This window comes from Cygnus olor, chromosome 22 (assembly GCF_009769625.2).
Source record: "Cygnus olor isolate bCygOlo1 chromosome 22, bCygOlo1.pri.v2, whole genome shotgun sequence".
In the NCBI taxonomy this organism is placed as follows: Eukaryota; Metazoa; Chordata; class Aves; order Anseriformes; family Anatidae; genus Cygnus; species Cygnus olor.
Genome location: NC_049190.1, coordinates 411935 through 425956, shown reverse-complemented (window position 1 = coordinate 425956; position 14022 = coordinate 411935). Strand labels below are relative to the sequence as shown.

Below are 14022 nucleotides of genomic sequence, written 5' to 3'. Positions count from 1 at the left end.
GGGCACGCGTCTGGGTGCAGAGGCGCTCTGCTGCCCCCGTCCTTGCTCGGGTGTTCTTGAGGGGTCCTCCCAGATGTCTGCCAGAGCTGGGCTGGAGGGGACCAGAGGTGCCCCAGGCCCAGCCCATGAGGGCAGGCAGCACAGCGGAGATGGGGGCTCTCCAAAAGTCATGTCAGCTCTTTCCATGATGCTAAAAAAACACACAGTGTATATCAACTTAGTTTGCTGAATGCTGATTGTGGACGGTGCCCAGCAGAGCCACCTGAGGCCTGCCTGAAGCCGTGACCCCCGGTTCTCGTAGAGCCACCTTGGTTGTGCCACAGGGCTGCAAATGAGTCGTGCCTGACCCTGTCTTCCGCAGCCCTGGCATGGCCACATCCAGCTGCGTGGCGCTGAACCAGGTAGGTCAGGATGGGGTACGGGGTCCCCTGGCTGTTGCCTGCATTCTGTGCCACCAAGCTGGGCTGTCCTCAGCCTTCACACCCGCTGGATGTGCTAGGTCTGCTCTGGGCACTGCTGGTAGCAGGTGGCCCTCACAAGCCATGCCAGTGCCTCATTGACCTCCCCATTAAGGGTCTTTTATCAATTTATTTGCTAATGCATAGCCTAATAAATAAATAAATAAATAAATAAATAAGCCTTTCCTGGTCCTGGTGGGCAGCACCCCACGGCAGCACAGCCTACAACCACCTTCTCCCTGTTCTCTCTGATGTCCCTGTCCTAGGGCAGCAGCTCGCATGGCTGAGCAGCGCGGTGGGACACAAGCTGCAGCTCTGGGTCAGCGTGTCCCCAGCCACCCATCCCCAGCCAACCGTCACCTGCCCACCCCAGCAGCTGGTGGCTGTGTCCCACCAGGGACTGGGCTTCCTCTGCCCACGCTCACAAGGCAACTCCTCTCCGGCGCAGCAGCAGCGGTGGCGGCGGCCGAAGTTAGCCCAATTTTTCAAGCGGGGGCCAATTAGTTTCACAAATGAGGGCCCTATGGTGCCAGGGAGGATTTGTTCCGGGCCTGCGCACTGGCCTGGCGGCATTGTCCTGCCCCCGCCCCCGCAGGAGCCCATTGTCCCCGGCCCCAGCGGGGCTGCTCCTGGCGGATTGATGGGGGCCGGCGTCCCGCCGGCCAGGGCCCCCGCAGCACAGCTGGCTGCGGCGCAGGGGCTCGGCCCCACCGACCTCTGACCCATCCTGCTGTCACCGTGAGAGCGCGGCCGGGCTGCATACCGCTCGGGATTTGCTCCGCGCCACCCGTTCGGGCGGGCTTTGTGTCTCACGGGTACTTGGGGGAGTTTTGTCCGCAGCTGCGAGCAAGCGCACGTCCCCCAGATAAATCCACAGGGAGAGAGGAGGCGGCATCTTCACTAGGGCCATCTTGCTGCCCCGTGTTTTTTTTCGTTTTTTTTTTTCACATTTTTGGCATCACTCACCTGCCCGGTGCACGCCTCGCCAAGGGGGATGGCCGACACCGAGCAAACTCCCCAAAAACACAAGTACGTGTGGGCCGTGCCTGTGGAGGAGCAGCCGGTGGCCAGAGCACGTCCGCTGGTGCCACGTTCACTGTGCAGGTCCCCGTGCACGTGGAGCACGGCCCCGTGCCGTTCTGCTGGAGAACACAGCTTTGCCTTCGGGGGTACAGAAGCTGCCCCCGTGCCGCTCCCAGGGCACTTTGCCACCAGCACGGTGCAGGAGAGGAACAATCCCCTGCCTTCAGTGTGCCCTGGGGCTTGGCAGGGCGGTGCTGCGGGTGCCGGGGACCTCGCAACACCCGGGGGCTCTCCCAGGTCCCCCACATGCATTGGCCTTGCACTGCCTCACAACCGGCTTCCTCTAGGATTAATTTTGGCACAGCAAGGAGCAGCCCCCCCAAACCCGTTGTTTCTTAAAGGTGTTGCGTATTTGTTGGTTACCTTGAACATCTTGCTGCTGCTAATGAATTGCTAATACAATTTTCTAGATAATTTTATTTCCATAGTCCTCACATTTTAATGTCTCCAAAAAGCTAGCATTTATTTGCTTAATCTCCCAGTGTAATACAATTTGCACTGACTCATAGGTTCTGAACAATCAGCTATGCATAAACTAAAACAAATTGTTTAATAACACAAAGGTCTTATATTTTTATTGATGGTGTGTAAGTATCTCTATTTTTGTTTTTTTACTCTTGCTCTTCTGGTGATGCAGCCAATTTTATACTTGTGTGTGACTCGTAGGGTTAAGCTCCTGTTGGTATTACCATTAAGGGTCGCAAGCTGTGCTGGAGGTGTGCATGTGGTCCTTCTGCATTCAGCCCTCTGGCACCCAGGGAGGCTTTGCACAGTGCTTACACGTGCAGTGTTTCTTAAGGTCCTGTTTCCACCTGGCTGTTAGGAGCTTTGAGCTCTGTTTTCCACAGGTGCGTGCAACAACACATCAGAACATGGGTAATTACACAAACAGCTGCTTTGCATTTGGGTGGGGGGTGTGGTGCTGCTGGGAGCTGTGGGGCTGGGCTGTCACCTACAGCAAGGGGTTTCCACCTGTGCCCAGTGCAATAAAACCCCCCTGCCCTCTTCTTGCACTCCTCCTCCATGCTGTGAGGCCAGGATTGCTGGGGTTCCAGCATCAGCTGCCCTGAGTGACCAGGACAACCTTCCTGAATCAGGGATTGTGCCACACAGGAGCGAGGGCTGTGGGTCTCTGCCCCTTGCACCGTCTGGGGATGCAGGTCCAGGAGCTGAGCTGTGTGAGGTGCAGGTTCCTGGCAAGGGATGGGAACTGGTGGTGGTGCAAAGACCTGGCTGGTGTCCATTGTGGGAGAGTTGATGCCTGTGAGTGGTAACTGGGGCTTGTGGTCCTCTTCCTTAAGGCTGCCAGCTTCCTGAGAAGCTGGTGTGAGGCCTTGGTGCAGGAGGTGCTTTCTGCATGTTTGGTGTTAGTTGTTCTTGGGCATCAGACAAAGCATGATCCACAAGTAGTCTACCTTATTTTCCATCTTTTTCAGAAGAGCAGTTAAATGACTTTATTTCTCCTAAAAAGTGCCTCTTGTGCTCTGCACTGCAGCTACCCATTAGGAGCAGGTCCCCATGCCTGCAGGGGGGCTGGATGTGCCCCAGAGCCGATCCCCTCCCCGGTGCACAGCGCTCTGCTGCCCGCCAGGCTGCCCGTGGTGGGGTGTGATGCCTCATGCGTGTCCTTGGGGGGTGAAAGCCAGGGCACCGCAATGAAACAAGTGTGAGTGGCTTTTGGAGTGCTGCCATCGCCAGCTCTGGTGCATCGCGTTGGTCGGCAGTGATGCGAATGGTGTCCCGGCAGCACCTCTGCCACCGGGGTGCCCAGGCGGTTCCTAAGGATGCTGTCTCCTCTCTTGCAGGTACGGACATGGCTGTGTTCTGCCTGCTCTGCGGCAAGCGCTTCCAGACGCAGACGGCCCTGCAGCAGCACATGGAGGTGCACGCAGGGGTGCGCAGCTACATCTGCAGTGAGTGCAACCGCACCTTCCCCAGCCACACCGCCCTCAAGAGGCACCTGCGCTCCCACACAGGTACCGCCTGCTGAGGGCTGCCCTGGTCTCATATGGCTCGATCCCGCAGCACAGGGTGCGGGTCATGGTGCTGCCAGCGTCCAAGGAGCCCCGATTTGGGTCCCCCTACCCTTAAGCAGCAGCTTAGATCAGGAGAGCCCCACTCAGAGGGGTTTCCAGCTTGCTGTCATCTGGGGTTGTTGCTGAGCTGTGGGGTGGCTGTGGGGAGCAGTGATAGGCACTGCTCAGGTCCCCGCCTGCTCTCCAGGTTGGCAGGAGGGACCTGGAGAACTGTTTCTCACTGAATGGCTGCAAGAAGTGTAGGACAGGGCTGTTTCTCTCTTCACATTGCTTTTCTTTTCCTTTTTTCTATCTTAAAAAATGTCAAAGGCAGCTGTCATCCACAATTGAGGCTGTTTGGATTTAAAAGGAAAACAACAAAACAAGGTGGGGGAAAAAAGCCCTGTGTAATAATTTGATCCGTTATAAGGTGACATGTGACCTTCTTAGGGGATGTGCGATCTTACCCCACTTCATCGGCTTAATCGCAGTAGATGCACATAATCAGCTGGTACTCGGCCTTAATGGGATTACGGTGACCTGTGCTACGTGTATGTGGTATTTACATTGCACGCCCACTGAGGTGCTTCTGGGTTAGAGGAGAGCTGGGGTGTGAAACCATGGATTTGACCGCATTACATGGTGTCCTCAAATCACCTGCCTGAGAGCTGGTGTGCTGCTTACAGCTCCCAGCACCGCATTCCCAGGTCCTGCAGGGCCACAGTGCCTCCCTGCAGGGACCCGTGGGCAGTTTGTGTCTGCTGGGAGTTGATGTGGTGTGATTCCGGCTGCAGAACTTCAGTGTAGGAGAAAGCAGCTCTTAGACTGTCAGACTGGTGCCATGTGGGAAATGGATGTGAGTATATCCATCAGGTTCAGAGCCAGGAATGGAAAGCTCAGGTTTGGAAGGTTCCCTAGCAGGCTTAGTGCCTGAGCGTGAACCATTTGAGTCTTGGGAAAACCAAGCACCAAAGAAGGACCTTTCACCCCTGTGGTTTTCCCAGCTGTCCCTGTGGAGAAGTGGTCCTGCGAGCACCCAGCGAGGGCTGGAGGCTGCAGCCAGCTCCCTCCCCACCAGCCCATTTTCACCTGCCCTGTTCCCTGGGTGGCTGCACCACACAGGAGGGTGCTGTCAGCATCCCTGTGCCTGTTTGACTTGTGCCAGCCTCCCAGCCCTTGCAGCCCCCTGGGGCAGGTTCTGCACTCCTGGCTGAAGCCTGGTGCAGGTGGAGGCTCTTGCAGCCCCTTTGCAGCCACAGCTGGGTGCACCAAGCTCAGCAGGGCTTCTGCAGTCCCTGCTTGCTCCGTCCCTGGCAAGGAGGTTGCTTCTCCCCTCACTTGCAGTAGAGAGGATGGGTCTGGAGCCTCGCAGCGCCCGGCGTGTGCTGCGGCACGGCGCTCTGGCAAGCCCGGAGAGCGCTGACCCCTCGCCCAGCTCCGTGATTAGCAGGATTGTGCTGCGCTGCACGGCGGAGAGCTGGCCTGTAATTTGCAGCCCGGCTATGAATCAGAGCAACTGAAATTGCTTTTTCCCGCGGTGGGGAGGCGGGGATGGTTTGCAGGTGGGTGGAGGAAATGCTCCTCTCCCATCCCTTCCCACACCAGTCACAGGCTTGTGCTCTGGCTGCAGTGTGGTAGCTGGGGGAGGCGGATGCATATAGTCTGCATCTCTTTTCCTTCCTCTTTTTAACCAGCTTCCAGCATGCACAGAGGCTGGCTGCTTGGGGAAGAATCAGGGGAAGGTGTCTCTGTCCTGGGCTGTCAGTGGTGCCTGTTGGCCCTGCACGTGCACCTGCATCTGTGCTTCCAACCAGGAAAACCAGAATCATGCAGTGATTGAGTCCATTAATGCCAAGTGGAAGAGCTATTCATAGCAAGTAATCCACTGACCTGGGCTCCAGGTCGGACTGTGTGGGTTCTGCCCTAGCCTCTGACTGTTCATTAGCTCTTGGCTAGAAAATAAAAATCCCGGATCATCAGAGCTTTATGATTTATTTTTTGTGGTTCCTTTTGGAGTGGGAGCACAATGCTGAGTCCACAGAGGAACATGGGATGTGGTGCCCAGCTCCATGCTGACACCCTCACAGTATCCCAGGGCCGTGCAGAAATGACAGAAATTTGGGGTTTTCTTCTCACTATGGAAAGGACAAGGGCTGCAGCCCTTGCAGATGGTCCCCTTTCTGCCAGCCCCCTTTCTGGTGAGTGGGTCAGGGTGAGAGAAGAGGGAGTGCCTGTGCTGTGCCTAAGAAGTTACATGGGCTTCTCTGCTTATTTTTAAACCAAACACTTGCTCTGATTTCCTTAGTGGTGTGGTGCAAATGGTTACATCTGTCTGCCTCCATTTCTTGCTTGGAAAATGGGTATAACCAACATTTCCCCCAGCTCTTGCTCTCTGAAGCCCCTTTGGCCACAGCTTGCATCCCTGCCACCTGCCTTGGACCCAGCACCAGCCCGTGTGGCTGCTCTCAGCGTAGCATCAGCAGCTGTGCTCAGCCCTGCCGGGTCCCTGCTTTATGCAGCTGGCCATACAGTAACCACTGTGCTGGGGAGAAGTGGTGTGTTATGGCCCCACAGCCCATGGCACAGACAAGGGCTCCAGGTAGTGATGTGGAAATGGGATCACAGGTGCCACAGGCTAGCCAGAGGGGCTCTAATTAGTCCCCTTTGTCCTTCATTTAATGTCAGGCTCATTAAAGACTCTGCAAAGTTAATCAACATGCCACAAATTGGATTTATTTTTTTCCTGGTTCTGCAGCCAGTCCTGAGCTGCTGCAGGGACTTGGGTTGCATTAACATCCCCACGTCGAGGTGGCAGCCGGGTGCCACGCATGTACAGCTTTAGTCGGTCTGGCTCTGGAGATGCCATATTTAAACTCATTTGCCATGCGATCACGTTGATAATTAAATTCATGAAGATCCTGTCAAACTAGCTCCCAAGTTTAACACTTTGCTTAAAGTACCAGGGTGCTATAAAGAAGCAGCAGGAGGAAAAAAAAAATTCACTGCTCCCATCAGTGGCTGGGGCTAAACAAGTGAATCATTCACCTGGCTCCCGTTTGCACATGTTCTCTTAAAAACTGAGCAAATGGAAATGCCGCCTGGGCTGGCGGGCACCGGGCTGTTGCATCAGTGCCTTTCACTCTGGGAACAAGGAGCCTCATAGAAAATGGAGGCAGTAAGTGAGAACTGGGCAAGGGGAGGTGAAATGCCTCCTCGGCCCCCAGCTTTGTGTTATGGAGCCCTGAGCTGCTGGTGCAGCAGCCCTGCAGCCTGCACGATGCGGCGTGGTGAAAAGAGGCACACTGGTGTTGGGGGTGCAGGGTGGGAGGCATCGCAGCCACACAGGCTCAGGGCTGGTTTGTGGCCCTGCACAAAGCACCGGAACGTGTTGGCGCTCGGTGCCCAGCTAGGGCACATGCAGGGGCTCCCTGCAGCAGCTGCAGGTTTGGTCTTTGGGTCTGGGGAGAGAACAGGCAGAGAGTAAAATATCATTGTAAAGAGGAAGTGAAAGCACAGGCATGTGAGTATATAACTAGAAGGACAATTTATGCCCAGGCACGAGTGCAGTTTGACATGGGGATAATGAAAAAACGTAGGTCATTGTGGATGACTTAAGCCTTCACAGCTGAAGAAAATGTATGAAATGCGAGGAACATTACACGCTTGGCAGCTCTGCACATCTGCAGTAGGACAAGTGAAATACAGTTGGCCATTCTTTACCATAAACTGTGGTTGTAGGATATGCAGCACAGAGAAATTGTAATTACAGTGACAAGACAAATCAGTAATATTTAAATATTCATGAACAAAGTCTTGGACGATCAATCTATCTTTATTGTCCTTGCCTTCACTGCTGTAATAAATAAGTAGCTGGAGCCCTCACCTTTCATTCAAATAATTCGGAGTTTGGTGCTGAACTGAAGTTCATTTATCAGCCACCCGATCTGGAGGGTGTTAAAAACAGACGTGGCTGGGGGGCCGGTGTGGGCAGGGCTCTGGGCGTATGGGTGAGGATCTGCACAGGGGCCTGTGGGGTTTGGGGCTGCCCCACACCGCTCCCCACAGCCTGGCGTGGCGCGGGGGGGCTGACGTGTGTGTGTTTGCAGGCGACCACCCCTACGAGTGCGAGTTCTGCGGCAGCTGCTTCCGGGACGAGAGCACCCTGAAGGGCCACAAGCGCATCCACACCGGGGAGAAGCCCTACGAGTGCAATGGCTGCGGCAAGAAGTTCAGCCTGAAGCACCAGCTGGAGACCCACTACCGGGTTCACACAGGTAGGTGTCACCCCAGCGCAGAGGGGTGCAAGGCTCTCCAGCAAGCCCAGGGCAGCAGGGAGGCAGCTGCAGTGTCCGCGGAGCCCGGGCTGGCTGCTGGGGATAATGAATCATTGAATGCGTCAGCGTGTAACTATTGTAAATAGTGGATCAATATTTAGATCACTTTTGCTGTTCATTACTTCATTATTCGCTGTGTCTGTGCACAGAGCGAGTATCAATATCGGGCAGGCTGGGCAGTTAATTACTGCGGTGGAGTGAGGCCCTGAGACCTCACGCATTACCCAAATGGGGCTCAGCGGCCACCCTGTCCCGGCTGCTGCTGACACCGTCCCTCTGCTCCCCGTGTCCTGCAGGTGAGAAGCCCTTTGAGTGCAAGCTGTGCCACCAGCGCTCCCGGGATTACTCAGCCATGATCAAACACCTTAGGACCCACAACGGCGCTTCCCCGTACCAGTGCACGATCTGCCTGGAGTACTGCCCCAGCCTCTCCGCCATGCAGAAGCACATGAAAGGCCACAAGCCGGAGGAGATCCCCACCGACTGGAGGATAGAGAAGACCTATCTCTACCTCTGCTATGTCTGAGGGACATGGAGGGAACGCGGGGCTGAGTTGCAGAGGACTGGGCAAAAAAAATGCATCGTCCATGGCCTTTTGTTTCCGTTTTTCGTTTGTTGCTGTTGCTAGAAGGATCCTCTTGCTGGGTTTGCGGCCGGGAAGGCGCTGGCACGCGGCGCTTGCTGTGCTCGCCGGTGCGTGGGGGTGGTGGGGGGCACACAGCAGCGCTGGGACAGACAGGGGTGTGCGAGCTGCCCTTCCACACCCGTGGCCCCTTCCCCTTCCCCACGCCTCCTTACCAGGGCTTGTGGGTGCAGGGTGAGGGGCACGTGTCCCCTTCAGCCCTGAATCAGATCCGCTCCTGCCTCTGCTGCCCATGGCTACTGCGAGCCGGCAGCCAGCCTGCCCTGCTGGAGGTGGTACCGGGACAGTTTTGTACGAATGGTGCAGTTCATGCCTCGCCCCCAGATTTTGCATATGACCAGTGATTTGGGAAGGCTTTAATTTTTTTTTTTCCCCTCTATCATCACCAGTAACCCCCTTCAGAGGAGCTGCTGTGGACCTGCCTGCTCAAGGCAGTCCCCGCCCTCTGCACCCCGAGGTAGGCACGCATGCTGCCCTCACCTGCAGGGCAGTGACCCACGGGCTGAGCCCCACTTTCAGCAGCTTTCCTGCACCCCCAGCTGCTGCATCGCAGGGAGGGCACCAGCCTCAACACACAGCCAGTGAAACACCCATGCGGGCAGTGCCCTGCACGGTCGCCGCTCTGCAGGGCATGAGCCCAGAGGAAGGTTCCGGGGCAACGGGGTGGGGGCCAAGCGTGGGCTGGTGCTAGTGCTTGTCCCCCCCAGTAAACGCTGCTGCTGCAGCCCGGCACGCACCTGCTTTGTCCAGGGCATAGACGTCAGCTGTGGGTGCTGCAGGAGACCACAACCCTCCTCCTGACCAAAGACCTTTCTATGCATTTGTTTTTCCTTTTCTTCTTTTTCGGGGGGAAGACGAAGCCTTCAGCGGGAAGATGAAGCCAGGGACTCCAGCGGCTGCGTGCTTGTCCCTGTCCCCGAGGGGAGCTGCAGCTCCTCCCTTCCCCGTATGCCAGGATGACCCCCGGGATGCTGCCGGTTCCTGGGCGAGCTGACTGCGCCATCAGAGCCCCAGGCAGCGGGCACTGCGGCGGTGCTGGGTGGGGGGGCGTGGAGCTTTGTTCCCACGGGGAGACTTTCTTTTTCTTTGTATTTCGGGTGCTTGGAACGTGCCAATGCTTTTTTTGCCCAGCCCTCAACTCCTGGAGTCTGTGGAGGAGCGGATGGTAACAGATGGCTTTGCTCTGTTTCTTTTTTTTTTTTTTTTGCTTTTCGTTTGTTTTTAAAATTTTTTGACTATTTCTGTGTTTAGCACATTTTACTTGAAATTACCTCGTTTTTTTTGTGACCTCATGAGCTTTTATTGATTTGGGGGGCGGGGGGCGTTGTTTTAAATGACGGGGCCAGGTAAAGGCCATGTCAGGGGCTGGTGACGTGTGGCGGACAGGCTGCGTGCTTGGTGTGGTGGCAGAGCTGCCAGCGCAGCCGTGGAGGGGATCGTGCGCTGGGTCTGTGTCAGCCACCTCGTGTGCATTATCGTTACCAAAACTGGTATTTTTTGAGTGGCCTGATGGAGCCTGGCTCACCGATTCAGAAAGCTACCTCTTGTGTTCGTTTTTGTTGTGTTCTGATTTTGCAGTGACAGAAGCACAGTTTGCAATATTTGTGTTTGCTTTGTGATGTCATTTCAGTTTTCATCTCATGCTTTACTTGCAATTGTGTATTTTTTTGTAATTTAGCTGCGTTTGTATTAAATGGGGGGAGGGGGGGAAGAGTTAGGGAAAGGTTTCTTAGATGGGAGTAAAGGGAAGAGAGCAGGGGTGTCTGTACTGCTGTACCCGGCCCACCCCTGCCCCCTCACTGTTGGGAAAACATGAAGGCCTTAAACTGGGGAAGATGCCATCGTGCAACAGCAGAGCGGGGTAGGTCACGGCCTAGCGCCGAGTTAGTGCTTTGGGAAGGGAAGCGTTAAACTTGAATATGTGACTAGAGCAGTTGAGCGTCGTTCATAATGTGAAAGCCGCCGGCCCACAGCCATGCGGGGCATCGCATGGGCAAGTGGGGTGCACCAGCAGCGCCGCGGGGCTCAGAGCTGACGCTGATGCCGTGAGATTTGGGGCATTTTGCAGCTGACCCCGCTTCTCCTGCGCCCCTCTCCCTCAGCAGGGGTGCAGCTGCTACCCACAACCCGTGATAGTTTTGTAATCCTCATTTGTCCCTGGGATGTCTCCCTACCTTCTGTGGCGTGAGCGCCTCTGGCTGTGCCGTGGCGCTGTGTGGCCCGGGGCTGCAGCCGGGCGGTGCGGGGTGGCAGCACCCGCGCTGCAGCATCCCCGTGCTCGTGGACGGCCGGATGGGCTGTGAGGGAGCACCCAAGCAGTGCTGCTTCCAACCCCTGCCAGGGGTGTCACTGACCACCCGTGGTGCCGTGTGGCGAGCTGGGCAGGCACATCCCACCCTGTGGAGATCCCATCCCAGGAGCGTCGCCTCCTGCGCCCGGGCAGGAAGGCCCCGTGTCCACACGGCTCCGCGCACACGCACTGGCGCTTGCAATTGGTGACACCTTTGCTGCTCCACGATGAGGAGGAGAAGCAGGGCAGATGCTGATTTAGTACAATCCAGGATGTAATTTTGGAGAATGGCTTGTTTAATCTTTGTGCCTAAAAAAAAAAAAAAAACTAAAAAAAAAAAACAGTTCTTTCACATAAACAGTTGCTGCAATTTCTCACAAGTATGTGGTACCTTTTTGCAGTGAATTGGTACTGCCGGCCATGGGTGTCATGGTACTGCTGAGCACTCAGCTGAGCTCAATGTGGCCTTTTTTGCTTTAATGTTCCCTCCCCTCTCGTTGTCCCCCTTCCTTCCTTAACGTATATGTTGGCATAGTTGGCTTCAGAGCTCAGCATGGTGCAAAGCGTGAGTTTTGATTCCTGTTAGTTCCCAAAAAGAGTGAGACAAGTCACTGGAGAGCTCTGTCCAGTGACAAGTCATCAGGCAAGTCGGTAACGTGGGGGTCCCCCTGCGCTGGAGCCGCTCTCCTCCCGGGGAGCCGGGGAGCGCAGCGCTCCCTGCCCCGCACCCAGGAGGCAGCAGCTGCAGCACAGCGCCTCTCCCATGCCCAGTACCAGTGTTTGGGTGTGCATCCTAGTATTCGTTCCACATAGTGTTACGTATGCATGATTTTCTAAGGCTATGAAGCCATGGTAAAGCTCCATGACACCTATCCATATATATATAAGTATATATATGTATATTATAGCACTGAGGACCAACTGCCCTGCTGGACCAAGCAAACTAAGGCTTTCTTTCATTGCTTGTCTTTTATGTCGTGACAGCCCAAGTGCCAGTCTGATTGCTCTGTATTAAAACTAGTGTTTTGAATTAATTGATGTTATAGTTCCGTCTACCTCAGCACCTCCTGGTAGCCTCATTTTAGAAGGTGCCCAATTTTTTGTTTTTGTTTCTTCAGAGTATTGGTTACTGTTTTTTGTACAACTCTGTTTCTGTTTCCTCGCTGTTTGTTTCTTTGCAGTACTGCTTGCGAGTCCTATCTGTTCTCTAGCCACAGATGCAGTTAGCTAAAATTTCCTGAAAAATGAATTAAAAAAAGTCCCGAGTTGTGGTGTCTCCTAGTTGCAGCTCTCCGCATCTGCCTTCATTCTGTGTAGATTCAGATGCATTTCTTTGTAAAACTTCAGTGTTTCTGACAGAGGAAAAAAAAAAAAAAAAAAGAAGAAAAAAAGAATATACTGCTGCAGGTTTTTTTCTCTCCATGTGTCACTAAGTGAAGTTCGTGCCTTCTATAGCAAAGAGAATATTTTTTACATCCTACTAACAGTAGATTTTTTTGTAGTGGACATTTTTTGTATTTTTATTTATAAGTCTCATAAGGAAAATAGCAATGTTCAGTTGTATACCTTGAATCTGCAGTTAGAAGAAACAATAAAGTTAATTCAGTTGTCTCGGCCTGTCGTCTCCTGTTGCTGTTCTCTGCTCAAATGCCATCCTGCTGGGAGGAGGAAGAGGAGGATCAGGAGGATGCAGTGACAGCAGCCCCCTCCAGACCAGGGCACGCGCTGTGCTGATGGTATTGGGGTACCGGCTCGGCGCTCCTGCAGCACGGGTCCCATCCTTAAAACCCCACTCACCAGCAGGCTCCTGCTGACCGATGCCATTGTGCCGGCAGGTCTCAGCGGGCAGGGGTGGATGGGGCAGGAGCTGAGGAGCCCTCACATGGGGGGTCCGTCCCTGCGCACCTCCTGGCCCAGGCACCACCTCAGGGATGGGGGGGGAGCTGGCAACTGTGAGCAGGGAAGAATTTGTGGCCCACTCTCATCCCCGCTTGTGGGGTGTCTCCAGGGACACAGGGATGCCAATGGCCCCGTGATGGGGAGAAAATCCCAGTGCTGGGGGTCCAGCACAGCAAATAGGAGCTGGTGTTTTTGTGAGGATGTGCAGCCTGGAAGATGCTTTTCCATGGAAAATCAAGGTGTGCAGTCATGGGTCTCCAGAATTTCTTTTTCATTAAGAGCCACGAGCTCCTAAAAAGCCTGGTTCTTATTTATGCAGGAGTTCCTTCGTGCTTTGGCATAGAAGAGGGTGCTTATGGTGCCAGAAATTAAACGTGCCTCCTGTTTTAAAGTCCTTTGGCATCCCTGGAGACCGTTTTATCGTGCACTGTGTGGTGCTTGACAGGGTGATTTGCTGCTGTCCTTTATTTTTTTGTTTAAGGAGAGAAGCAGAGGCATGTACAGCTCTGTGATTTGGGTTCTGAAGGCAGAAGGGGTGCTGTTTCCCACCCTGCAGTAAGGCTGGCTGTGCCTTGGTGGGATCGTTCACACCCGGCTCCTGCCTGTCCCAGGAAAGGGTGTGCAGGTGGAGAGCTGGGCACAGGCTCCCTGCAGGGCTGCCTGGGTGCTGCCGGGGAAGCTGCAGATGCCTCAGTGGCAAGGGGAGGATTCGTGGCAGCCAAGCCGATCCCCTGCTCCATCCTGGTGCGGGGTGCGTGGGGTGTGTGGGATGCACCCCTCTGGCCCCGCTTGCTGCTGCCAGCACGGGCGCTGCTGCTGCATGCGCAGCTCCCCAGGGAGCTGAGCGAGTTTGCCTCAATGAAAGTGAACTCGTTCATTTAAACCTGACTGTAGAGTAGTCTGGCCCCCTGCTGTGTTAATTATCCTGTAGTTCTAAACTGATTGCTGTACACTAAGCTTAAGCCCTCCTTTATTTATTTACTGACTACATTAACAGCAAAGTCTGCACTCCTTTTATGTTGCTGCAAACTGTACAGCACGCGGCATGCAGCCGCAGCAGCCGGGCAGGGGCCGTGAGCGTCTCCCTCCCGCCCTCGGGGAGCCAGGCACGCACTGGGACCAGGATGGGGTCACACACTCATCGTGTGCAAGTTATGGTGTGGAGTCACTTGATGTAACATTTATTTTTTAGGTGATGGATGAAATGCACCAGGCTGCTGGGCGCTGGTGTCGAGTGTGGGCTCTTACCATGCCCTGGGGACAGGGAGCCACATGCCTGCCCTGAAGTCCCCACTGGACA

At 54.9% G+C, this 14022-nt stretch overlaps 1 protein-coding gene across 3 annotated transcripts in view; it reads left to right on the top strand.

Annotated features, from left to right (window-relative positions):
• ZBTB16 (zinc finger and BTB domain containing 16) overlaps positions 1 to 12434 on the top strand; it is a 112936-nt gene extending 100502 nt beyond the window's left edge. For all 3 annotated transcript variants that reach the window (XM_040534122.1, XM_040534120.1, XM_040534121.1), the window contains exons 5-7: positions 3347 to 3517; positions 7663 to 7830; positions 8187 to 12434. In XM_040534122.1, the coding sequence (XP_040390056.1) occupies positions 3347 to 3517; positions 7663 to 7830; positions 8187 to 8416 (569 nt within the window). In that variant the 3' untranslated portion in view covers positions 8417 to 12434. The remainder of the gene's footprint in view (positions 1 to 3346; positions 3518 to 7662; positions 7831 to 8186) is intronic.
• Positions 12435 to 14022: the final 1588 nt, after the last annotated feature.